General features: G+C 32.9%; 4 protein-coding genes across 6 annotated transcripts; 1 reads left to right on the forward strand and 3 right to left on the reverse strand.

Annotated features, from left to right (window-relative positions):
• The first annotated feature begins 354 nt into the window (after positions 1–354).
• On the forward strand, positions 355–4,751 carry LOC146930582 (DNA-binding protein). The gene is made up of 6 exons (XM_085702067.1): positions 355–531; positions 788–877; positions 2,685–3,752; positions 3,829–3,894; positions 3,998–4,196; positions 4,330–4,751. The coding sequence occupies exons 2-6, from the start codon at positions 875–877 to the stop codon at positions 4,392–4,394; spliced, it is 1,401 nt and encodes a 466-aa protein (XP_085558193.1). The 5' UTR covers positions 355–531; positions 788–874; the 3' UTR covers positions 4,395–4,751.
• A 1,682-nt stretch (positions 4,752–6,433) lies between these two features.
• LOC146930583 (ras-related protein RABE1c-like) lies at positions 6,434–10,482 on the reverse strand. Of its 2 annotated transcripts, none has more exons than XM_085702068.1 (9): positions 10,382–10,482; positions 10,040–10,156; positions 8,988–9,060; positions 8,803–8,903; positions 8,592–8,657; positions 8,374–8,471; positions 7,950–8,012; positions 7,776–7,868; positions 6,434–6,798 (listed from the first exon to the last, which is right to left on the reverse strand). In XM_085702068.1, exons 2-9 carry the CDS (start codon positions 10,110–10,112, stop codon positions 6,721–6,723), a joined length of 645 nt encoding a protein of 214 aa, XP_085558194.1. In that variant the 5' UTR covers positions 10,113–10,156; positions 10,382–10,482; the 3' UTR covers positions 6,434–6,720. The 2 variants fall into 2 exon arrangements, with proteins under 2 accessions (XP_085558194.1, XP_085558195.1); XM_085702069.1 differs by having other exon boundaries at positions 10,372–10,482.
• A 10,138-nt stretch (positions 10,483–20,620) lies between these two features.
• Positions 20,621–21,951, reverse strand: LOC146930584 (uncharacterized; the record flags this gene model as incomplete). Its single annotated transcript, XM_085707574.1, has 5 exons — positions 20,621–21,071; positions 21,163–21,234; positions 21,316–21,486; positions 21,582–21,693; positions 21,788–21,951. Coding segments are annotated over 5 exons (708 nt in total), but the record flags the coding sequence as incomplete, so codon positions are not given.
• On the reverse strand, positions 21,946–24,122 carry LOC146930585 (uncharacterized). Of its 2 annotated transcripts, XM_085702071.1 has the most exons (8): positions 23,643–24,122; positions 23,475–23,534; positions 22,803–22,898; positions 22,636–22,684; positions 22,512–22,554; positions 22,435–22,479; positions 22,274–22,332; positions 21,946–22,185 (listed from the first exon to the last, which is right to left on the reverse strand). In XM_085702071.1, exons 3-8 carry the CDS (start codon positions 22,842–22,844, stop codon positions 22,073–22,075), a joined length of 351 nt encoding a protein of 116 aa, XP_085558197.1. In that variant the 5' UTR covers positions 22,845–22,898; positions 23,475–23,534; positions 23,643–24,122; the 3' UTR covers positions 21,946–22,072. The 2 variants fall into 2 exon arrangements, with proteins under 2 accessions (XP_085558197.1, XP_085558198.1); XM_085702072.1 differs by lacking the exon at positions 23,475–23,534 and having other exon boundaries at positions 23,643–24,121.
• Positions 24,123–26,256: the final 2,134 nt, after the last annotated feature.

Here is a 26,256-nt window from a genome sequence, read left to right on the forward strand (position 1 = left end):
ACTCATAAAGACCAAATTAACTTCTACAAAGATCTGAGTTCGACTCTCACTGTCGACGTGATGACCTCATATATGATAATGCGACACTATGATTTTGGTAAACTCCATTATCCAACTCATCAAATTTTTTTATCATCATCAAAATAAAAAATTAAATTTATTCCTTCAAAAAAAAAATTAAATTTATGTGGACATTTCTCCTAAATAAATCTCCATGTAGGTGTAGTTTCTCCAACACCAACCAATTTCTCCTACGCAAAACGAAGGGTTCAGATTCATCAAAGAAACACACGTGTAAATGATCGAGAAACCCAACCACGAGATTTCCTCAATTGAGGTTCATATCCTATTACCACCTACCTAGATGAGAAAAAATCGAGTGCTCCTAACACACCCTATTCCTCTCTCTTTCCTTCGGCTTTCTCCGCCGTCGTAAAAATCTCCGGTTAGGGTTCCGATCATCTCCGATGGTACAGATCGTGTAACCTTTCCGCTTCTATAATGCTATCAATTTTTTCACCATTTTCTAAGGTAACCGCTTACTCATAATTCTTGAGCTCAAATATTAGCTTTTATAATATTGAATTTTTAATTTTTATTTGAATTCTATGAATTTTGTTTGGTGTATTCAATTTCATTGCTTGTTAATGTAGTATCAGATTTTTTTATATTTATTATAAGTATAATAATATTAATGTAATGTGACCACTAATCCACTCTTCTTAATTAATTAATTTATATATTTAATTTAATTTTTCGCTTTTTCCTACGTTGTTTCGTGTTGCAGGACCTTAGAAAGTTTATAACTTGAAGTGAAGAACAAATCTATAGTGGATTTTTCAGGAATATTTTTCACCTGCAAAAGTTGAATCAAATGGTATTTAACTATTTGTAGTTATGTCAGTTAGATACTGTTTTGTTCACTCTTTTTGTTGATTATTTGTATAGTACTTTCTGTTTCTCTATGATGAGCTAAATCCCTCTCGCAAATAGGTCGAAGTCAATATTGTTAGTTATGTTAAGAGGGTAGACCCAATTTGGCCCTTCACAATTTTTTCGTGGCCCAATTCGGTCTCTAACAACAAATAAACCCAGATTAGTCTATGACATTTTAATAATGGAGACAAATTAGTCCCTATGTCGGGAATAATTTGGGTTTATTTTTTGTCATTGAATTGGCCCGCGAAAAAAAATGTGAGGGACTGAAGTGGGTCTTCACTCTTGTGTTAATGTTAATATGATGGGCTATGTTTGTTATCTGAAATTGGAATTGAGGAGCTCATGAATATGATGCTTCATGTTTTCCTTTTGGGGCAGTGTTGAGAATTAGGCGGTTATAAAGTATAGACTATAGACGAGACAAAAATGAGATGGGGCATTCACATTCTACGATCTTATTTTGAGGATTTTTTAGAGTAAAATTTGAGGGATCTCAATCGTGTTGGTGAGGAAATCAACTGTTGATATGATAACACACATGTAAATGTAGAACAAACTATAGATTTGTATCCAGACCCTTGATTTCTGATTGATAGTTAGTATCATTCACTTTTTCTTCTTCTAAATTGGACCCTTTACTTTAGAGGAGTCAAATGCATATCATTAAGGGCATGACAGGCTTCATATAATTGGATAAAATATATATTATAAATTCTAAATCATTAAGATATTATGCTTCTATTTGGATAAACAATTTAAATGAGGGCTTAAAGGAAAATGGATTGTGATAAAAGAAAGGATTTACATCAAAAGCTAATTTAAATGAGCTAGTTAGGAAGCGTATGAATTTCGTAATTGATGAGGAGGCTCAAATTTGAGGGATAAATCATAGGTGAGATATTTAAATCATTTTAATCCCTTTTTTAGATTTAATGTTTAGTCTACGAGATTTTAGCAACTTGTAATCAACCTAGTTGTGTGATATAATCAAACCTTCAGTTTATCTTCTTTTCTGCTTCTTTTTCTATCTTTTAAATTGTCACAGTCATATGTCATTTGGCATACATTATCAGATTTTCATCTGTGCTCTTGTATCAACCACATTAGACCATGCAAAACAGCACTTCATCCACATCAAGGGTGAACAAAGTTCTAATACTAGTTGAAATGTAATAGAAGCATGGAAGAGAAAAGAAAAGGGGGCCGGGGATGCTAGGTAACGTTCTACCATACAACTAGGATTCAATAGGTTGAGACTCTGGAATTTACCAAAGGAAATGTGGAAAATCATATAACCAAAAAGAATGAGTTTTATCCCATTTTATACTCACCAAACCCTTCTATACCCCATAGGGCATTATGGAACTTGAGGGAGCAATCATTGAGGACTTCACCTATCCAAACTAGTAGGGATCTGATCACATGGTACTACCATTATTAACTTATCACTGTCTAAGGTAACCCAAGAACATTTAAAAAAAAGAATCACTTGTGAAATTCACGCAATGATTTAATTTTAATTAACCCCTCTTCCCCTTGTATTTTATACAATGCAATAATAGGTCGCCCTTCCCCCCTATACTCTGCCATGTCGGGAAACTTATACCACCAAGTTGTTTTTTTTTTTTAAATTATCCTCCTTTATCCTATGTCAGTTGGATTGATTAAATGAAATAAAGAAATAGACTTATTTTAAATGTACTATTGTATATGAAGCATTGTTGATTTATTTACTTTTCTTGCAGTCTTTACAAAACAAGGGATTCTGGATGGTAAAAGGATCTGGGCATGTTAGTGACAGAGAGCCGGCATTTGATAATCCTTCCAAAATCGAACCAAAACGACCTCATCAATGGTTAATTGATGCAACTGAAGGGGATTTTTTGCCAAACAAGAAGCAAGCAATAGAAGATGCAAATGAAAGATCTAGTTCAGGATTTTCAAATGTAAATTTTACTCCGTGGGAGAACAATCACAATTTTCATTCAGACCCAAGCCACCAAAATCAATTAATTGATCGATTATTTGGGTCTGAAACCAGGCCTGTCAATTTCACTGAAAAAAATACCTACGTTTCGGGCGATGGTTCTGATGTGAGATCAAAGATGATCGCAAATCATTATGGAGATGGTGCATCTTTTGGCTTGTCTATATCTCATTCTACTGAAGATTCTGAACCATGTATGAATTTTGGGGGAATCAAGAAAGTCAAAGTAAATCAGGTTAATCCTAGTGATGTGCAAGCTCCAGAGCAACATAATTTTGACAGGCAGAGTATGGGTGATCTACACCATGTCTATCATGGGGAAGTTGAGACGAGATCTGGATCAACAGGGCAAGCCTTTGACAAGGATGGCAATGTCATTTTAATGGGACTTGCCTATGGCAGTGGGGATGCCCGTATCAGACCGTTTGGCACCCCTTATGGCAAAGTAGATAACACAGTCCTATCCATTGCTGAATCTTATAATAAAGACGAGACAAATATAATTTCTTTTGGTGGGTTCCCAGATGAACAGGGTGCTATCTCTGTGGGCAGGGCTGCCACAGACTATGAACAGTCATATAATCAATCATCAGTTCATGTGTCAACAACAGCTCATGAGAAAGAGTTGGATGCATCAAATTCTGATGTAGTTGCAAGTACTCCTTTGGTGACAACAAAAAAGCCTGAATCTATGTCCAAGAATAAACAAGATATCAAATCAACAAGGAAAGAATCTCCAAACACCTTCCCTACTAATGTCAGGAGCTTGATATCTACTGGTATGCTAGATGGTGTTCCTGTGAAGTATGTCTCGGTGGCGCGGGAGGTAAGTGTTTGTCTTTGTTGTCGATTTTTTCAATTTGAAAATGCTCCTTTATAAGTTATATTCTTTATGGATGCAGGAACTTCGTGGAATTATAAAAGGAACTACCTATCTTTGTGGGTGTCAGTCATGTAACTATTCCAAGGTTAGTAATCCATTGGTATACACTCTGACCAAACATCTTAATAATGGTTTTCAAATTTTTTATAGCCTGTAGATTACCTTTGATTGATGTTTTATATTATCAGGGTCTGAATGCTTTCGAGTTTGAAAAGCATGCTGGTTGCAAATCAAAACATCCAAACAATCACATTTATTTTGAGAATGGGAAGACCATTTATCAAATAGTACAGGAATTGAGGAGTACCCCTGAAAGTTCATTGTTTGACACAATCCAAACAATTTTTGGTGCACCAATAAATCAGAAAGCATTTCGCATTTGGAAAGGTAAAGAAATTTCCGACCTTTTTAAGCACAAACAGACTAACGGCTGCATAGGAAATGTTGAATTTTATTGTTTGGGCTTGTTTGGTATGTCACTAATCCCATTTTTTTTGTAACTCTTGCCAATGGTCTTCAGAATCATTTCAAGCAGCAACACGTGAGCTTCAACGGATTTATGGAAATGAAAAACGTAACCTCTAAGTCCCCACCATCTTTGCGCAAACTTAACTTAGGTTAGGTTCTAGTGTGAATAGAAAGATACATCAGTTTTCAGTATTTTTCATGTATCTTTGTTTAGCTCTGTGACTTTTGGTGCATTGTGTAACTTGTTGGTTTCACTCAAAAGATTGGAGGCTTTATGTAACTTATGTCCAAATCATTGGGATTAGGTGCTTTTACAGACAGAATTGTCTAGTATAGTCTCTAGAAAGCTCATGTTCGTGGGTGATTAAAGGAGCAAGACTTGTTAATTTCGGGGCACTGAACTCGGCTTGTGAAGTGTCCTGTAACATTTTTATTTGTCTTCAAATACACAAGAAAACTCGGTTGAATATTTTAGTTGTTCCTCATGGGTTGATGGATTCTAGAGAAGATCATAAATAATTTCCGTTTGCTTGTGCATTTGTTCATTGACCAATGCTGGCTGATTGTTATGAATAAAATGTTAAACGAAATGCAAGAATTATACTGACTGGTCAGTATGAACAACTTTGCCAAAGTTTGTTTTGGCAGTGTTCGTAAAGTATACACAATTTTTCATTTTGTCACCTGTGGAGTGTCGGTAGGTTTGGTTCGCGTAGCACACTCATGCTTTTTTATTTGGGATAAAAATTAATAGGTCATGATGAATATTCACAAACCTTTTTATCAGTATTAAAATCGTTTATAGTGAGTGAATGTTTCTCATTTTTGGAAAAGCAAGTAAATATATTAGAAGACTACTCTAGCACCGGAGTGTAAAGAATAGAAAAGAGGGAATAAGTAAGAGTTTAGATAAAGGTAAAATTATACCAATGAAAATCAAAAAAGCCAAAACCACCAATAAAAAAATGTCAGGCGGTCAATGGTTTGAGATGTGGAAGTGACCAAATAATCTGTATTATTATGATCGGACCAAATCATCCAAGCGTAAGCTAGCCAAATGACTCTGAAACAATCACGGAGTTCCAAGCGCAAGATTAAGCGAAAAAGGGCCAATAAATTGTTGAGCATGGAGGACGACATTATTTGACAAAGTACTTGACTTGAAGAACCTAACCAGTTCAAACTACCATACCCAACACTCCCAGAAAAAGCACAATCAAAGAGTAAGTAGTTTTGGGAGCTTTCTTATACTCCACAACCATGAAGACAAGAAGAGGACTCTGCATTAGTCTCCAAGGAGAAAAAGGAAGCCTTACAAATCAAATTTTAAAGGGGTAAATGACCTTCTAACACATTCTGAGTAAGCAAATGACATGCTCCATTAACAGAGGTCTCATTGTGATCAAGCCTCCAAACCCTGTTTAAAACACTTTCTTGCAAAGGAATGTTAAAAAGCAAGGAGCATAACTCTGATAACAATTTTTCCTACCAAGCAAAAATATTTATTCTGCAACACCACACTCCACCATTACCCGCCCAATCAAATCTAAATTGATCCGCCCCTGAAATTTGTTTATCTAAAGACAAATTAAATAAGATATTGAATTTCTCAAAAGAAAAAACCACATTGCAACCAAGGATCATGTTGTTTCAACGTTGACTCACCACTACCTACTATCATAAAAAGAAAGTCATCAAACCAAAAGTTCTACTTAACCCTATGCCTTTTTTGATAAACTACAAATCTCCATCAAATTGAAACTTTCTTGCCACCAGAATGCTCCAAGTCGTTCTGTACACAATATTTGTAATCCATTTATAGTGGATGTTTAATAGTGTGGCGTAGAATCTACAAGCATTCATAGTTTCAATGACAATAGCATTTTCATTTTTCTTACACGCGTTGTGTTAAATGTCCGTCTTATTGTTCTCGCTTCCTGAAAGAATTTCATGATTTTTTCAAAGCCAAAAATGTGAGCTCTGAACATATGTGCAGCATCAATGTTGTTATGACTTTTCCAAACATCAACTAATTTCGAAACAAGTTGAGTTACAACGCATAGTTAGTAGCTTGTGGGCTACATATATATAATCTTTTAGTTTTGAAGTATCCGAAGCATCTATCAACGCATAGCAAATCAACAGAAAATGCAATATTGAAATGTGTGTGATGAATAACTCACCACTACACGCCATTGATAAGCAAGTTTATACAGTGAAAAAAATGGGTCCGTCCTAATCCCAATCAAACAGAGGTAGTTAGATATTCATTCACTACAATCACATTCAGTTTTTTGATTCAATATAAGTCCAAAACTACTTATCACGCACAAAATTAATAAATAATGCCACATTGAAAACGTTGAGCACAAGTCAGCATCATGATTATCATACAAGTAAATTTCTTCTTCAATAATGTTGCAACCAACTTGTAAAACTGTCCTCAACCACAGCAAGCAGATTTTTGTGCAGCCTGTCCAGACCCCGTTGCAGAGTCTTGGTTGATTTTGATGGTTGTTGGCTGCAATAAAAGGTATCACAAAACATTAGGCTCGTGAGAAAGGGAGTATATTACGATCATCGTATTTATCTATGTAGAAATATCGTATCGTGTAAATAAGGATAGTATCTTTTATATATATATGGGGAGGGATATTTTGACTCCAAGAGTAGGTCTCTAAACTTACTCCAAATCTCAGCCCTCAATTATTTTTAATCCAACAGCTTTAAAGTTTATTTAAGACGAACCACTTTTCCGCTTCCTTCCTCTAAACACACTCAACAAAATTGCATACCCTTGCCGCAAACGACAAAAACAAATCACTGTTATTTCAATTCTTGAATTGTTTCAACTTTTTATCACAAGAGTTTCCAGATCTTATTATCATAGTATATACATGATTCATTCAAATTATTAATTCCATTGGCTACAATAATTATCCCCAAGCATCTCACCTCTTAAATTGGGATTACCTAAGAATTCTGCGTTCATCCAAAGAAAAGAATGAAATTATTGGAATCTAAATGGAAAATTAACCAAAGAAGTACATTTTGAGATCTATCGAAGTTTTAAAAAACGCTTATGTAGAATAAAAAATTGAGACACTCTAAAGATTACTATGATTTGAAAATTGATTTTGTCATGATAAGGTTTTGCAGCAACAAGCGTTTTGCGGTATTCCAGTGGAGAAAACAATTAAACCTCACCCTAACAATTACTATTATTCAATCCTAACCATTAATTGATTTTGAAATTAAAGGTCATGATTTGGAGTAAGTTTATAGACTTACTCTTGGAGTCAAAATATCCCTCCTCTATATATATTTTGTGTAATTATTGCTTTGATTTTGATCCTATATAATATCGACTCTGTATTTCGAAAACACGGTTTCGCCATGTCTTTCTACTTTTCTCTCATTCAACATGAGAGAAGAGGTTTAGAGACATGAAACTATGACGGGTTAACACATGAAACAGATGAAAGAATATCAAAATACCTCTGCCTTGTTGTCAGTGTCAGCAAGCCTTTGTTTTATGTCTCTAGCTATGGAAAAGAAAACTTCCTCCACATTTAGATTTGTCTTTGCACTCTGCAATTGAGCATTTTCATGAGCATAACAACATAGAAGTTCAGAGAGTTTCCACATTTTCAGGTAAAATACACCACTTACAGTTTCGAAGAATTTGATTCCATACTCATCAGCCAGTGCTTGGCCTTTGGACGTTGGCACAGCCTAAAAAGAAAGGTAAAAGTACATAAAATATACAATCACAAACATCACAAATCTGACACACACACATACGAGAGAGGAGGCTCGCATTTGTTATTTATCAACTGTTGGCACCAAATCAGAACTCAACCCTCTTCGAACCTCCCCGTTCGTCAACAAAAATGTTTAGTTCACTCACAGCAACATGGTTTCTTAAACATCCTTAACAATGCAATTCAACCTTCCAGTAAATTTGCATGACGATTATGGAAGTACATTTGACAACTGTAAAGGTTGATTTACAGAGAGGGGGGGGGGAACGAAAAAGGCAGGAGGAAAATAAACATAAAGCAGTATTAAAACATTGCCAACAAAGTTTGCATACCCTTTTGCTTTCGTCCATATCTGCTTTGTTCCCTACCAGTATTTTGTTAACATTATCCGAAGCATGTTGCTCAATGTTGCGAATCCAATTCCTGATATCTGAAATCATTAGAAGCTAGGTGAATACTCCCATGGAAAGGAAGAAAAAAAACATTGAAGTTTTACAAGTTTTGCACAGATCAGCAGATTTCAAACTAAAGCCACAGAAAGGAACATTACTGTTAAATGATGCTTCATCAGTAACATCATAGACCAGCAATATGCCCATGGCACCACGATAGTAAGCTGCAAAAAACAAATATTTTAGGAAAGTCTAGTAAGTACTGTAATCCAGATGCCAACAGTCAAACAGCGTGTTTCAATGTGTCGATGCAATATTACTAAAATTATTAATAATAAAAAGAAAACCTATGAGGATCATAAACCTTACCTGTTGTAATTGTCCGGAACCGTTCCTGTCCTGCAGTATCCCAAATTTGGAGCTTGATACGTTTGCCATCAAGTTCAATGGTTCTTATCTTAAAATCAATACTGCATTAAGGTACGAGTGTGATATTAGAGAAATCTCAGGTAAACAAAACTCAACAGTTTTACTACTAAACCATAAAATCATACCCAATAGTTGTGATGAAACTGGTAGTGAAGGAACCATCAGAAAAACGCAAAAGAAGACAACTTTTTCCAACACCTGTGAAGAACAATAACAAAATAAGTTTATATTAATGGTAAATCCAAGTATGTTTCACACAAAAGCAACACAGTTATTCAAATTGGCAACTAAAATACTTCATTATGTAAACCAAGGTATCTCAGCGTGCAACGCAACTGCAGTGCAGACACACTAACCACTCGAGGTAATTGAGATCACCTAAAGGGGCTGACATAAAGGGAAGCCCGATGCACTAAAGCTCCCGCATACACGGCGTCTGGGAAGGGGTCCCACCAATTAGTGTATTGTACACAGCCTTACCCTGTATTTTACACAAGAAGGTGTTTCCAGGACTTGAACTCGTGACCTTTCAGTCACGTGACAAGCGACAACAACTTTACTGTTGCACCACTCGAGGTAATTGAGATCAACTAAAGGGGCTGACATCTCACGACATATTTTTTTTCCTATACGTACTAGACTACTAGTCATGGATCGAATTCTTACCAAATGGTTAAGAGACCGAAACATCTACCACTTGGACCGCTTAAGGCCTAATTTGTGTATTAAACAAATAAATTGTGGGTGATAGATTATTGAGATGTTATAGATATAAACTTATAAGCTAAGAGAATGGCATATTCTCTTTATTGTAAAGATCAACTATACATCTTGCTTTGTCATTGTCAATAATTTGGGATTACTGCAATTGTAATGAACGGATCACATAAAAGGTTAACTTTAAGCATAATCACACAAATTTGTCAAACAATGCAACCTCTTGATACCATAATTTACATTACAATAACACAAACAATGATTCAAATAATGGGTCAAACTAGATCCATGAAAAGATCAAACCTTTCACAATTTAAAACAAATCCCAAATCAAAAACAAGGTCAAAATCTATCATTAATCATATATATACCTTCGTTCTTATGTAACATTTGTTTTACCCTAGTTTATATTATTATACGGTAAAAAATACATAGAAGGGGGAAAATTAAAATTATTTACCGCTATCGCCGATCAAGAGAAGCTTAATGAGGTAATCGTAATCGGCACGAGCCCTTGCCGGTGGAGCAGCCATCAAAACGAAAAAATGAATCTGTTGAAAATGGTGTTTTTTTTTCTCTGTGAAAAATTGAAAATGCAAATATGGTGAGAGAAAGAGAGAGAAGTGGATCTCCTCCAAAATTTTCACAAGTAAAGAAACATGGAGATTTTAGAGAGAGAAAATAACGGTGCTTATTTTGTTTTTTCTTAATTAATTATTTTATTTTTTGAAAAATTAATTAAAAAAATGATGAAATTAAAAAGGACAGAGAGAGAGAGAGAGAGAGGATTACAATTTACAACCTTGTACTGTACTTTGAAGCTGCCTCTCCTATAATTGTGGTATAATATAAAATACTCTTCGCACTCTCTCTCTAAATTTTATTTATTGTTCCTCCGCATATGCGCAAGTGAATGCCAGCAACTCCCCCCTTATGAAGCCAGATACAGACTTGCACCCGCAGATTTTATCGTGGAGTAAACAGTGCTTTTAGCCCCTGTAATATAAAGCATTTTTGGGTTTAACTCCGGTAAAAAAAATTTTTTAGATTCCACCCTCATAAAATTTTTTTGTTTTGGTTTTGGCCCCTGACCCCTGTGACTCAGCAGAATCTTTGACGTGGCGCTGACGTGGCATTTTTTTTATTTTTCAATTTTTTTTGAATGCCACGTGTGTAAATGAATGTCCACGTGGCATTTCTGATTTTTTATAATAAAAAAATATTTTTTTTTTAAATTTTTTTGAAATTTTTTTTTTAAAAATTCTTTTTTTAAAAAAATAAAAAAACGAAAAAATTTCTTAAAAAATAAAAAAAAATGAAAAAAATTCTGAAATCTGAAATTTTTTAAAAAAATTGGAAAAACTGATAAAAATGAAAACAAAAATCTGGAAAATTTTAAAAATAAAAAATAAAATATGGTAAAATTAAAAAAATGAAAAAATTCTGGTAAAAATTAATAAATTTTGAAAAATTCATATCTCCAAATTTTTTTCAATACCGAAAAAATGAAAGAAATTCATATTTTTTTTCGGAAAGTACTTGTCATTCAACCGTATAACGGAAAAAAATTCATATTTTTTTTTTGGAAAGTACTTGTCATTCAACCTAAGCTCGGAATACACAAAAATTCCCGGAAAAAATACTAATGAAAATTTTGAAATTTCGAAAAATACACAAAAAACCTAAGCTCGGTTTATAAATACACATATTTTTTCCCTTATTCTCGGTTTATAAATACACAAAAATTCCCAAAAAAATTTTTGGAAATAAATACACTGAAAAAACCTAAGCTCGACATATATACTAATGAAAATTTTGAAATTTCAAGAAATACTAATGAAGATTTCAAAAATTTCATTTTTTTAAAAATGATTAATCTTCAAGAAAATTTTGAAATTTTTTTAAATTTTTTCCAGAATTTTTTCACAATTTTTATTTTTCATTAAAATTTAAATTAGAATTTTTCAAGAAATATCAAGAATTTTAATTAAAATTTCGAAAATTTTAATTAAGATTTTTCATCAAAATTTAGAAAATTTCATTTTTCCAAAATTTTAATTTTTTTCAGAAAATTTCAAAATTTTATTTTTTCAGAATTTTTCGTTATTTTTCATTTTATTAGATTATTTTATTTTTTTAATCATTTTTTATTTTTATTAATTTTTCCAGAATTTTTAAACTTTTTTCCGTATTTTTTAAATTTTTTTCATTTTTATTAATTTTTCAATTTTCCAGAATTTTTTAATATTTTTCAATTTTTTTATTAATTTTTCATTTTTTCAGAATTTTTTTATTAATTTTCAGATTTTTTTTTTCAATTTTTTAATTATTTTTAATTTTTCCAGAATTTTTTATTTTTTTAATGCCACGTGTACCCCAAAAAAAAGTAAAAAATAAAATTAATTATACAGTCAGCGTGACACGTCATCAAAAAAGGTGACGCAGCATGCCACGTCAGCGCCACGTCAAAGATTCTGCTGACTCAAGGGGGTCAGGGGCCAAAACCAAAACAAAAAAATTTTATGAGGGTGGAATCTAAAAAAAAAAATTTACAGGGGCTAAACCCAAAAGTGGCCTATATTACAGGGGCTAAAAGCACTGTTTACCCTTTATTGTGTATTTTTTCTTTCATTTTTTTTACTTTTAATATTGTTTACTGTTTTTTTAGGGAGGGGGCTCTATTTTTATACAATATCTGTTTATTGCGCTAACACGTGTTTATCAATTGGGATAGTACCACGACTATTACAAAAATTGAGAATCATTAGTACAATGATAAGAGACGATAGATAAGGCACAAACACAATAATATTGTTGCTCTCTAAAGGAGCAGTAAGCGTGAATTGTGTATGTACTTGCTCTTTAAAGGAGCGGTTAGAGTGAATTATGTAAGTATTGATGATAGCTCAGTCTATTCTTTGAGGAAAGGATTAACTAGAGAGAAAGTAGTAAACACAACCAAAATAATGGAACTATTGCCTATAGATCCAATCGTGATGGTAACCTGACTTAAATGACTGAAGATCTCAAGAAATGGGTTCAATGGTTAATATCAAGTCATGAAGTGATATGAGATGAACATGCTTTAATAAATTAGAGAAGCATGACTCTTGAATCAATAAGAGAACGAGGTAATAGAAACTCTTAATGAGGTATAGGATCGAAGTGCGTAGTTATAGGAGTACTCTTGATATACCCACATATGCAAATGTGGAACTAGGACCAGTTCCTATGGAATTTTAAGGCAGAATTCCTACGATGTTCGTTAAACTAAGATAGACATGCAAGACCATTAAAGCACAAACTTTTATAATACATATTAGGTCAAAGTTGTGTGTGAGTTCTATGTCAGAGATAGAGTTCAAGACTACGAGTCATTCATGTTGAAACTGAATTTTACTCGCTATGCAAATGGTCAAGTCACATGACACTTGTGCTTATACACAATCATTTAGAAACGTCTGATGTTACAATTGAAACACTACTTTTAAATATAAGTGGGGATTGTTGGAACTTTAGTTGAAATTAGAGGGAAATTTAGGAGTAAATATCAAGTCTTAAGACTTTGAACTAGAGTGCGTGAAATGAAAAAGATTGTTAAATTCTCACATGGGAAAACTAACACAAACTAGTAGTGTTTACATACCAGAAGTGAGACTTTAATGACGTGCCCTTATAGGTACCCAATTTTGTGAATGGGCGTGAATGCACACAAAAATTAATTACAACACGCGTGATGATAGGGACGTTGTACGTCTAGGCTTGGGCTTGACTAAATTGTAATTTTTAAGAACCCGAAAAATAAAGAAATATATTATGTCGTGTGTGTTTGTTTTACTCCTCAAATTTTCATTAGTTTTTTGCACCCCGAATTTCGCTTGACTTTACGAAGTCAGTTTCTCCTCCCCCCAAGTTTAGTTTAGCTTCTTCCTCGTAAAGGACTCCACATAAACCACAACTCACATCAAATAATTCTATCGAGTCATTGAGAACTCTTTCTCTTTTCTCTCACTTTCTACTCGATGCATTTTTGAGTCACTTCTCCCCTTTTTTAATGTCCCTTCAGAATTAAGATTGTTTTTAAGACCATAGACTCTTTGAAATAAAGAGTATTTTTAAGACCATAGTCACATTCATGGTATAATGTCCCGTTAGAATTAAGAATGGTCTTAAGAGTATAATCTCTTTGGATATTTTATGCCCTTGAAAAAGTTAGGGGTTATAAAGGCAGTAACATCATATGTTAGTGGTCGATCTACCATAGTATAGTAGTCATAATATCACATTTGAGTGACTTCGGTGTTAAATTTGAATGGTGTGAGTATCATATTGAATGTGTATTTCTAAAATGGATCCTACACCGTTGTAGGACTCCGAGAGAGTTGTAGCTGAGCTGTGTTGTACTAAGGACGTCGTGGTCGATAGCCTGCTTGCACAATTTTAAACAATGTTACGAAATGTTATAAAGAAAGCTATATAACCGTGACTCAACCCAATAATAACTTCAGTAGCTAAAAGTTCTTTTTTAAAATATATTTTGAAAAGAGAAATGATATTTGAACATCAATTTTATGACAACTTTTGTGGCAACTTTCTCTCTCATACTTACATTATATTTTACTTTATCTCTCTATTGTTTTGATTTTCGTACAAATAAAGAGTACCATAAGTTGTACCATAAGTTGTCAATCAAATGGTTGCTCAAATAATACTCATCTTTTGAAAATCCAAAAGCAGTCATTACCACAGTGCTAGACTGCTAGTAGGTCAAGTGTAATGAGATACATTGATTTGAGTTTGTAAATATAAATACTCTTATTTGTAAATATAAATACTCTTATGATATTGACTTCTTTTAAGACTTACTTGATGTCTTAATGCATGTGCAACTCATATTAAATACTCTTATTTGTAAATATAAATACTCTTATGATATTGACTTCTTTTAAGACTTACTTGATGTCTTAATGCATGTGCAACTCATATTAAAACAATATTAATTATCTTGGCTACTAGTATATATTCATTCTTTTTTTTGGTTACAGAAAGTTTAGGTGGGTTCGGCTCCGGTCACCACCAGGGTCAGGGCACGCCTCCTGGCCCAAAGGGCACTTATAGAGGTACTTACAGATCACCCACCAACACTGCCCTCACATCGGCAGAGGGAATCGAACACACAACCTTCTGCAAGGAAGTGGCCCGTTCCTTACCAACTGAGCCAACGTGTGCTGGTCTAGTATATATTCATTCACTATGAAATTATTTTAACTTGAAATTGCAGAAAAAGAAAAATTATTCCACTATGTCACGAAATTGATTAAATATTATTGCTTGTATTGAGAATACTTTTTTGAAGAATCGTCATTGTAAGCACATTATTGATGATCTTGTAATAAAAAAATAATTTGAATCATAATGATGACATGATTGGAAGTATTAAGGTTTTTCTTTAATATTGATGACTATTTCTTACTTATGAGGAGCCAAAAATTACATTTGATTAGTTCGTTTTAGGAACATTTGATTTGATTAGGTTCTTATGAGAATAAAAGATTCAATGCATTTCATTCAAGTAGGAAATACAAGGTCGTGGATGAAAAAATTAGTCTGTTTCTATTTTCCTTTTCTATTAATTCATGACTATGTCTATATAAGGATTAAGGCTGGAGTATATGCATGTAAGTTGTAACCCAAAGGTATCAATTTAGACATAGTCACATAGCAGACATAGACTGAGATTCATGATTATTCTCCAATAAAAGTCAAGCCATTTGGAGCTTCTCTGTCCAAATCAAAAGTCAGCCATTTGGTAAATATAATTAAGTCAACCATTTAAAAAATTATGTCATTTTTAATACACACAGTAGGTTGCACTACCAAAAAAAAATACACTACCAAAAAAAAAAACACACAGTAGGTTGTTAATAGAGGTGAGAATAGGTTGGTCCGAACGAAAATTTAATACGGTTAAAAGTCCGAGTAGATAAGAAAAAACTTAAGGCCTAAGTATGAGATGTTGTATATCATACTATGTATTTTCAAGCCATTGTTCGACATTTTTGAAAGTCATGTATACATGTTATTAGCCTATTTAAAGACTTGATTTTATATTAACATATTTAAATGAATAATTTGAAAGTCATGCTAATTTATGCCCCAAATTAAGGAACAAAAAAAGAAGGGTAATGCTAACTAGTGCCCCTGGGACATTGGTTACACTGGTTAAGGAAGTCAAAAGAAAAAAGTTTAAACCAAAAGAGAAAACATTTAATATATACGTTTGATACAAGCGATAACGAAAGGTAGGTAATGTTAAAAGGGTGATGTTAACTTGTGCCCTTAGGGCACAAGTTAAGGAGCTTAAAATAGAAATTAAAAAAAAAATTATTGAAAATATAACATTTGAAACTTTTAAGATATTGAATGCACAATTTTCAAACAAAAACTTTTACATTTGGCTTTTTAACTTATGCCCAAGGGCACAAGTTAACATTTCTCATGTTAAAAATAGAAAGAAGTATACACCTATCTACGCTATCAACTTCATATCATCTCATCCACTATTTCATTTACTTTTTGTACAATTGCACATTTTTGTACTCTCTTTATAATCTCCACAGCAAAGGAGACTTGAGATAGCTTCCGTTTGGATGGACGTCTAAATCAAATTTTTCGCATCCCAATATCAATTTAACGTGATTTTTTCAAAGCTGGAAATTCTAGCATCAATGTGAACGTGAGTTTGGTGGCTTTTCATCGTTATTCCAAACACAACAATACGCATAGGGGTGGGAACAGGCCAGGTGTAACGCCCACTTTTTATTATCTATTAATTAATTGATTTATTGCATTTTAGTAGAATATCATATGATTTATTATATATGTATTTGATGGGATATATGTTAATAAATGATATTATAAGTATTAATATCATTATTATGTGGGGGAGGAGTATTATTATTGAAAATAATTAATTATTAGGGAAGAAATTAGTTTTTAGGGAGAAGAGCGATTAGAGAAGGGTTAAAAGTAAGTTAGAGAGAAAGAAAAAAAAAATAACAATGCGTACAATTTGGAAAAGAGGAGAAAAAGAGGAGAAGTCAGACAGAACCCTAAGAACGAAGAACGCAGCCGTTGGAATTCATAAAGATAATCTAAGGTAAGGGTGGAATTCATATTCTCTAATCTTAAGTATGTTCTTCTAAAATTGGGTTTGACAGAAGTTGTAGGTTGTGAGTTTTAGGGATTAGGGTTAATCTTATGTTGTTGTTCATAGTTTTGTTGTTTGAGAAATTAAGTCTTTGAATTATGAATTTAATTGTTGAAAGTGCATGAATTTCCCATGAATTGCTATGTTGAATTGATGTTCAGGTCTTAGGATGATCATAGGCAATGTTCCCTATCAAATTTGGGGTTTGGGTAATTGAAAATTGGGTTTTAAGAGTGATTCTTAAGCGAAAAACGCATTGTTAAACTGATTTTTGAACTGCTGAGAAGCCCAAAATCGTCCACCGAATTGTCAAAATCGGCATTTCCAGTTTTAGTTCTGGAAAAATCGGCCCCCGATTGTCAAAATCGGCCACCGATTTTCTGTCAGGCCAATCTAGGAAATATTCACATTTTTCACCCGTTTCTGTTTTGAATTAGCTTTCGGTGTAAACATGAAAGTTGTAGATAATTGAGTTAGCTTTCTAATGGCTTTGGAGTGACTAGAAAATTATTTGTAGATTTTGAGTTATGATGAAAATAGTCCAAGTGGGTCTTCAGAAAACTTTAAGAAAACTTAGCATAACTGATCCCGAGTTAGTCCAAAAACTTATGGTTGGTTTCCCAACTTCAACTTAAGTATTAGGGATTTAGTTGAGGTGTTTTATGAGTATTTGGCTTGTGTCTTATTGATCAAACTTGATTTACTTTTGGAGAATGTTTTTGACTTCGATATGAATGTAATTGATTAATGTATATGTTGTTATTGTTGTTGATATGTTGGAATACATTATGTGAGTATTGTATGATACATAATATTATGATGTTATGCCATTCAAGTTGTTGTACGAAAGTTATGTTGTTGCATTAGAGTTGTGTCGTTGCATAGTCAGAGATGAGAGCTTAATGCCCGACAGGTCCATTATGACCTTAGAGATGGGGGCTTAATGCCCGACAGGTCCATTATGACCTTAAAGACGGGGGCTTAATGCCCTGGTGGTACCACATGCATATTGAAGTTGTCTAAAGATGTTGTTGTTAAGATGAGGAGTTGTCGTTGCATTGTAGAGTCGTCATAACATGAAATAAATGATGATTGCGTAAGATGTTGTTGCTGCACTTGATGATGTTGTTGTTGTTCTGACCTTAATGGATGATATTAGTTAATGTTATATATTGATGAATTACATGCTTATTATTTTTGATTATGTATCTCACCCCTTCTGCTTGAAAATGTTGCTCTTCGTATGAGTAACTTGCAGGTAGCGAAGAATAGTGCAGTTGTGAGTGATCTCCGTCGTGTCGTCTAGGATGCTCTGATACGTAACGGGATGGGGATTGTCTGATGCATTGTTTTCCTTGTTACGTATTTCTTTTTAATAATGTTGAAGTATTTTATGAAGACTATTTTAAGATGTTAAGTTGTGGCCTTTTAGTGCCAAGGATTTTATGAGATGATGTAAACTAAATTCCGCTGCATTTGATTATTGAATTTTATAAAGACATGTTGCTTTAATAAATAGTATTTTCTATTATGATGATTGTTGGAAATGTTGTATTGTTGAATGTGATACTCCGTTTATGATGATAAACTCTGATAATTTTTATGAAATTTTTAAGTTGGGAAAACGGGGTGTTACACCAAGCCGTTCGACAGGGGCCTATGGCCTAGCCTATTTAAAGCATAGCTCGGCCCAGCTCTTTTATTAACAAGGTCAGGCTCAAGCTTTTTATAAAGCCTATTTAATTAAATAGACCAGGCTAAGGCTTACAAAAAAGCCTATTAAGCCCGTCGGGCCGGCCTATTAAGCTTTTTATGTATAATATATATTCCAATATTGATATCGTTGAAGTTTTTTTCACATAAACTCAAGCCTTCATATGATTGGTCATTTAGTAGCACATATATTGGTGTGATTAGACCTTCATAAGATTTCATTATTTAGTTGCAGATGTATTCATATGCTTTAGGCCTTCGTAAATTTTGGCCTATTTAGTAGTAGGCTTACATGTCTTGTTAGGCTTTAGTGTAAAATAGGCTTTCAGGCTTCATCGGGCCTTTAAATAGGTCAGGCCAGACCTCGAAAATGAGCCTACGACAGGTAATAGATCAGACTCAGGCCTATAATTTTTGAAGTAGGCCAGGCATAGACCTTACAAAGCCCGGCCCGGCCTAGCCTATTTCCACCCCTAAATACGCATCTATTGTGTCAAATGCATATTAATTCAAAAATTTCCAAATAAATAATGCGTGTTTCAAAAAGAAAGAAAAAAAATTGTTACTATGTTATTATTAGTACAAAGTTTCTATTGTCGTTCAACAATGATTAATCTTCGCCAAGGAATATGTGGAGCACATAAGACGAGTTCTCATCTTCAAACTAAATTTTTTTTATACATAAGAGCAAGAAATTAAATTCATGACTACTTTACTTAAAATGTCTTAATCTCTTATCATTTGAATCAATTCATTGTTTGTTTCAATTCCCGAGCTCTACTATGTATGCCATGTTGTAGTTGAAAATTAATGGTGACTTTTTTGTGATGCGATTATGTCATCAATTTTTTTTTTTTTACAAGATCAGCCTATGTTATGTTATGTGATACTCCCTCTGTTCCTTTATAATTGTCACATTTTGACTTTTTACACAAACCAAGACACTAAATGTATTTCACTACTTTTGATACAATAACTTATGTTTTGCCTATAATATCCTTAATTATTTAATATCATATTTCATATATTTCTCTCTCTGCAATAAATTACTAAGGGCGTTATAGGAAAAACACAATTTAATGTTACATTGAACTTTGAAAGTGACAGTTAATTAGAAACAAAAAAATTCTGAAAAAGTGACAGTTATAAAGGAACGGAGGGAGTATGTTTTTTGTTGTTGAAGGAATGTTATGTGATATGTTTAAATGTATAATTAATACAAGTTTTATCAATTGGTAAGTAAGGTTTTTTTTTTTTTTTGACGGTATATAAAAAGTAAGGTTAACTTAAAGGGTAGTGGTACTCCTCTGGCTTGTGTTCGTTAATTTTAACTTCACCTTACCAAAAAAAGAAAGTTGCTAAAATTCAAAGCCACGTATATTCCAACTTAATATCCAACTAGTCGAGATACCCGTGCTGAGCACGGGTAGCGCGGCTTCGCCGCGCTTTATGGCCGCGGCTCCGCCGCGTGTCTTGTCTCGGCTGTGCTTGGCACAGTATTTGTTTGTCCATAGTGAAAATATGTAAAGTATTTAAAGCATAATAATGTATAAATTGATCGGTAGTAATGAAAGCATAATAAGCATATTTATGTAAAGTATTTAAAGCATAATAAGCATATTAAAATTTGTTAATTGAGTACACTAATATGTGCAAATAATGTAATATTATTTGTCATTGTTATAAAAACAATATAGTTTACTATTATTTCCACCATCCTATTTATACCTAGTAAGAACAATATATATTAGCTAGTGTAAAACGTAGAAATGTGTTAACATAACATAAAATTTTAATGAATTAGTAGAACTAAATCATACAAACTTGCCATAAATCAATAGACAGTTTTAGTACAAATAGTGCAACACATAAATGAAAATAGTACATATAATGTAATATAATATAAACAAACAATTGCCATACTATGAACTAACTTCTATTCTGCTATGCTATTTCCTGAAATTGTCAAAGTAGAAAAGTTTGAATTTCAAATTTTCAAACTGAAAAATAGGCTTCCCCCCAAACAAAGTTGAAATTCAAATGAAATGATAGAAGGTAAAATAGGCAATAGAGGTAAATAAAAACATAGATTTTTGTTGAACCAAAATGTGACATCTATTGCACATAATTGACCAAGATATAATTTTTGATTCACCAAGACACATTTGTTCATTCGAGCATAATTATCTCAGTAGAGGTTTAAACAAAATACTGAATATTCAAGTACACCAAAGGATCAGCTGAAGTTAGTAATCATCAGAAGGAATTGTTTCAAAATACAAATGTTTAACATAGTTCGGTTAATTCCAAAAAAAGGCATCATAGGTTGGGCATGAAGATCAAACATAACAACTTATTAAAATTATGTAACAACAAACATCTAGCACTCCAGCTTTGGAGTCTTTGCATTCTTTGGATTCTTTACCAGTTTAGTTGTTGACAGTTGAGTTGGTTGAACTTCTATTGGAGTTGAAGGTATGATTTCAGCATCAAGGTCATCTAAGGAAAGTCTTTTGGCTGCTGGAGTAGAAGAAGTTACATTGGGATCATATTCACCACAAAGCGACTCCTACGATATAAGCAATGATTTATCATCATATATTGCAAGCTGTTACATTCAACATATAGACTATAAATCTGAATATAATCAAGTTACTTACAACAGGATCCATTGAAGTGTCCTTGCTTTCTGAAATGATCTCAAGTCCAAGAGGTTCTATACTTGAAGATGTCTTAATTTTAAATTTATGAGATTAAAGGTAATTATATAGATAAAGAGTAATGTGATTGTAGAGTTGACCCATATACAATACCTCTAACAAACCAAACTGTGTTTCAAGATTCTTCAGAAGAAGCTCACTATCACTGATCTGGATTACAAAGGATGGATTTTCTCCTGGATGTGCTTTCACTTGAAAAACCTTATTTTCACACAACAATTGATCAAGTACTTTCGGGTATTTCCGTGGCTTGGTATGAGCAGCCTACATTATCGGAGCAATGACAGTTCAAACATATAGTTTAAAATTGAGTGAAATCAAAAGTGGGTGGTAGGAAATTAACGCAAAGGACCACAAACCTTAATCATATGTGCCCTCAAATCAGCAACATATATCTTCAAGATCTTAGCACATTGTGCATCCCAGAACAGGAATCTTGATTTATCAGAGTTATGAACTTCAACCTTGTATCTAAATGTTATAAACAATTTGATGAAAGATATGTAATATCTCTGGGAATGGATTCTCATTTGTACAATTTGAGTCAAAATATAAAGCTTCATACCTTGGCAATGGCTTTTCATTGACATGATCACTCGTACACTTTAACTTGCCACCGTCCATCCTGACACTCTTGGTGCATTCGTTATAGCCATCATACAACCATCTGTGTCTGGTAGCATTCAATTTTTTAATTTCTGCTACGGTGACACATAAGGTTTCCTGCAATTAAATATTTAAGAGTAATGAAGGTGTCATGAAACATAAGGTATCCCATTCAAATTGTAAAGTAGGTGTGCCGAAGTGTGTAGAAAAATATCCTTTTTGATTTTATTAATCTCAGCAAGAGTCATGAAGGTGGCTTTAGACATAATATCTTGATTTTGTGAATACTGGGAACTTTGACTGAATTGGGAAGCACTCTGACATTCCCCAACAACATCTGCTGGCAGAGCTTTAAATCTGTGATGAAAAATCCATAAATAAATTTCATAGTTAATTTAATAAGAAATCAAGATTGATGTAAGAAACATGACAAATTTACACTCACGTCTTGATAAACTCAGCAACATGGGGCAAATATGTATTGAACAGAACTTGAGTGCCATCCTAAGTATTTGTGAAGCAAAGTGGATAAACCCCTCCATTTATGTGTGTGGCAATATATTCAAAATTGAATATGAAGTAAACCATTAGGACATTTGTATTTACCTAGCATCTTTAAGAGTGAAAGTTATTGTTCTTAATCTACCAGAACTCTTGTTTGTATTTTTTTTTTTTTTAGGGAGCTCTTGTTTGTATTTGTTACTTCTTGGAAGGCTTCAATAGCATCTGCCACACATTTAACAGATAATCAAAGAATATGACAAAAATAAATTTTAAAAATTAATTGATATCGAAAGAATCACTCACCAACCAACAAATCTCGTCTGTATTTACCAGCCAGAACTTCACCAAAGTCCTTGAAATAGAGGGTTGCCATAGGAATATCATGAAAATATTCAGACATAATGACGGTGGAAAAATAATACAATGAGTCGATGATCACAAGCCTTCACAACCAAGTCATTATTGACTACCTTGAAGTTCTCCATTTCATAAGTTTTGTTGAAGTGCATCATATCTTTAAATGGTGCAAGGTCTTATTTTGGAAGAGTAATATGAAAGTTGTCACCCTGGGAAAGGTATCAATTATGTGAGTGTGATTATCCATATCTATAACAACCAAGCATAACCTCAAGTACAGAAATAAACAACAATAAGAGATCCAAAAAAGAATCAGATTATTTAAGTGATTGTGAACACATTAGAAGTTAAAAACAACTGAAAAAACAATATCAGTAAAAAAGGGTAGCATAACATAATCAAATGATCTACAAACCTCATAACAGATCGAAGATAAACACATCTAAACTAAAAACAAACAAATGAAGAGGACGAGTTAACAAAGGTTTCATCTAATGAAATGATCTGAACAAACAAAAAAAAACACGGTTTTGGTATAAAAATGCAGCAACATATGAAGAAAAACACATCCTTTAAATGAATCTAAACATATCAAAACTTCAAACCAACAAATCTTGCAGACGAGTTGATAATGGTTCCATCTAATGGAATGACCTAAACCCAAAAAAATTGAATTTTGGCATAAAAATATAGCTACATTAAAACACGAGACATTAAAACAAACACCTTGCATGCGAAATTTAATACAGTTTTGAAAAACATTTTAAAATTTTGGAATTCCATACCTTGAAGAATAGATGGTTACTAATAATCACATAGATTTCTCCTTATTTTACATTTCAAAACTGAGAAAAAACAGATTATGCATGAGAAATCAATCATATTCCAATCGAATGACAAATAAAAAAAATCGAAATACATACAAATCAAAACAAATTGAAACACATACTAACCCGTTTTCGATTTGTTTTGATTTTACATTGAGATATGAAGACCAGAAGTTTAATGGGAGAAATGAAAGAAATTTTTGGTTGAGTTTTTTAGTATGAAAGAAGCGTGCTTGACAGAGAGAGAAGAGTAGAGATAATAGCTTTGTTTTGGTTGCAGAGGGATAGAGAAAAAAGGAATCTGTTTTTGAATTAAAGTGATGACAATTTTTTGAATTAAAGTGGTCATGTGACAAATATAACATTGATTTATTCTCCCTCTGTACTTGCAAATTTGGTAGGCATTTTTCATACTTGTTACATATGTACCCTTTATTAAATTAAATCAACAGTGTAATGAAAAGGGTATAAAAGTCAGATTGTGGTAAAAAACTCAGGAGTCTCCCATTTGAAAATTTGTTACCATCTTACCCTTCAATAAAGTGAAAATACAGTGAAGTTAAAAACTTAGTGGCAAGGACAGTTGTGAGATTTTGATAGGCATTTGTTTTCTTATATAGTTAATAGACTGTATGCTGTCTGTTGGGCCATATCTTATCTATTAATTAATTATTATATCAAAACAGGTAGCTAGTTTGGATATGTTAGGTGCCAACTTGCACTTCTGTTTGGTGACATCATCTCATCTTTACGCTAGAGATCTCGAATTAATTGGTTGACATAAGGGGACGCAAACACAAAATTCTTTCATGGAAGTGTTGCAAGCAGGAAAAGGTCTAATGAAATCCTTTATATAGAATCGAATGGATCGCTAATTGATGCTGGAGAGGAGATCAAAGAAGATATTTTCTTTCATTTCCCAAAATAGTTTCGGGCTAACCAAAGAAAGAGGTCATCCGTTAAATATTTTGATTTCAATAGAATTCAAGAAGTTGAGACGGAAGACTTATAAGAGGTTTCTCTGAAGAGGAAATTAAGTAAGTTGTTTAGGAAAGGAAAATATCAAAGAGTCTAGACCTTGATGGCGTCTTTCGGGTTTTTAAAGAACTTATGGGAAGACTTAATGGGTGAGTTTTTTTTATTCATATTGGAATTCCATGAGAATGAGAGTTTGGCGAAAGGGATAAATAATACATCCATAGCTCAAATTCCTGAAAGACATAATCCTATAAATTGAATGATTTTAGGCCTATATCCTTAGTGGGATGTATGTAAAAGGTGGTATAGAGTTAAAGCTCTATAAATTAATAATGTCAGGACCGGAGAAATTTATTAATTTAGAGAGTTATTAATTTATCGATAAATTAATAATTATTAATTTAAAGAGTTTTTAAGTAATTATATTGTACATACCAAACAAAAAGGCAAATTAGTCTATGCCTCTTAGAATTACGTTGCAGCGAACCTTGAGACTCAACGTAAATTAGTAAATACTGTGTTCATATACATTGGAAATCAATAATGACTTTTGAAGTACATTAAATGTAAACAAGATGAACAAATGTGATCAATGTATTCTTAATATATTTTTTTTCAGTTTCTATGAATTATTAATTTATGATTTTCTTGGGACCGAAAATTATAAAGGGATCTCCCCAAAAATTATTATCTTATTATTTTATCGAGTTTTTCAATTTTTTACATTGGCCCAAGTCGGGACCGGACAAATTTATTATTTTAGAGAGTTTATTAATTTACCGAGTATTAAATTAAAGAGTTTCTACTGTATAAGGTTTTGGGAAATATGCTTATGAAAGTTATGGATAAATTAATTACGTGAGTTCGGCCGACTTTCATCCAAGGCCGTGAAATCGTTGATGGAGTGTTAATACAAAACAAGGTGGTGGACGAGGACGAGGCAAGGTTGAAAAGAGAAATCATATTATTCAAGGTAGATTTCAAGAAAGTATATGGTTCAGCCGGTGGGGCTTCTTGGAAATTGTCATGGACAAAATGAACTTTTCTGATGGAGTAGATAGTATGAATCCTTGATAGTATTCATTCTTATATGATATGAGTGCTTATACTTCAAATGAGTTCAAAATGAAAAGGAGTCTTAAAAAAGGGACTCATTACCTCTTTTCTTGTTCCTTATGATGGTTTAAGGTTTTAATGTCTTAATGAGCTGAGTTGTTTCCGAAGAATATTTTGCCGATTATAATGTAGGTAGGGAAGAAACTCTCCATACAATTTTTCAGATCATAGTTTGTTGGTGGGTAAGAAAACCCAATGGAAACTGAGTGTGGTCGACATTTCTCTCAATTAGAACACCTCTTTTATTTGCAAAACTTTCTTTCACAATATTCCATAACTATTCAGATAGGTTGGTTCCACATGAACGTCCTTTGTTTTTGCCACATCTAAGTTCTAACATTCAAGTACCCTTTTAAAAAATACTGATTTTTGTTCACATTCAGTAAATTGGACTCAATTTTTGCTCAAGTGCAAAAGTAAGTCAAGTTTCATTGGCAAATTAACAATTAATTAATTGGTAAAATATTTTCATATCATAAGTCTGACCATATTTCATAGACTTAATTTGTCCTTTCCATACGCTTAACACACATTCTTAATTATGATTAACACGGTTTTTCTAAAAATTATGATTATCATGGGCCTTATCCAACTGATGCATATCATATGCCATTGGACATCAACCAACTAGTTCCACGAACCCATG

Source organism: Medicago sativa, chromosome 4 (genome assembly GCF_051527215.1).
Source record: "Medicago sativa cultivar Bolivia chromosome 4, Bolivia_mono, whole genome shotgun sequence".
NCBI classification, from domain to species: domain Eukaryota; kingdom Viridiplantae; phylum Streptophyta; class Magnoliopsida; order Fabales; family Fabaceae; genus Medicago; species Medicago sativa.

Bases quoted from the DNA above. Each gene is read 5' to 3' on its own strand.
- LOC146930582 (XM_085702067.1), top strand. The intron at 3,753-3,828 runs GTAAGTGTTTGT...TTATGGATGCAG, and splicing joins ATGTCTCGGTGGCGCGGGAG to GAACTTCGTGGAATTATAAA. The intron at 3,895-3,997 runs GTTAGTAATCCA...TTATATTATCAG, and splicing joins AGTCATGTAACTATTCCAAG to GGTCTGAATGCTTTCGAGTT.
- LOC146930583 (XM_085702068.1), bottom strand. From the start codon at position 10,112: ATGGCTGCTCCACCGGCAAGGGCTCGTGCCGATTACGATTACCTCATT. The intron at 9,061-10,039 runs GTAAATAATTTT...TGTTCTTCACAG, and splicing joins TCTCTTGATCGGCGATAGCG to GTGTTGGAAAAAGTTGTCTT. The intron at 8,658-8,802 runs GTAAGGTTTATG...TGTTTTTTGCAG, and splicing joins GTTCCGGACAATTACAACAG to CTTACTATCGTGGTGCCATG.
- LOC146930585 (XM_085702071.1), bottom strand. From the start codon at position 22,844: ATGATGCACTTCAACAAAACTTATGAAATGGAGAACTTCAAG. The intron at 22,333-22,434 runs GTAAATACAAAT...ACAAATACTTAG, and splicing joins TTCACTCTTAAAGATGCTAG to GATGGCACTCAAGTTCTGTT. The intron at 22,186-22,273 runs GTGAGTGTAAAT...TTTTCATCACAG, and splicing joins GTTGCTGAGTTTATCAAGAC to ATTTAAAGCTCTGCCAGCAG.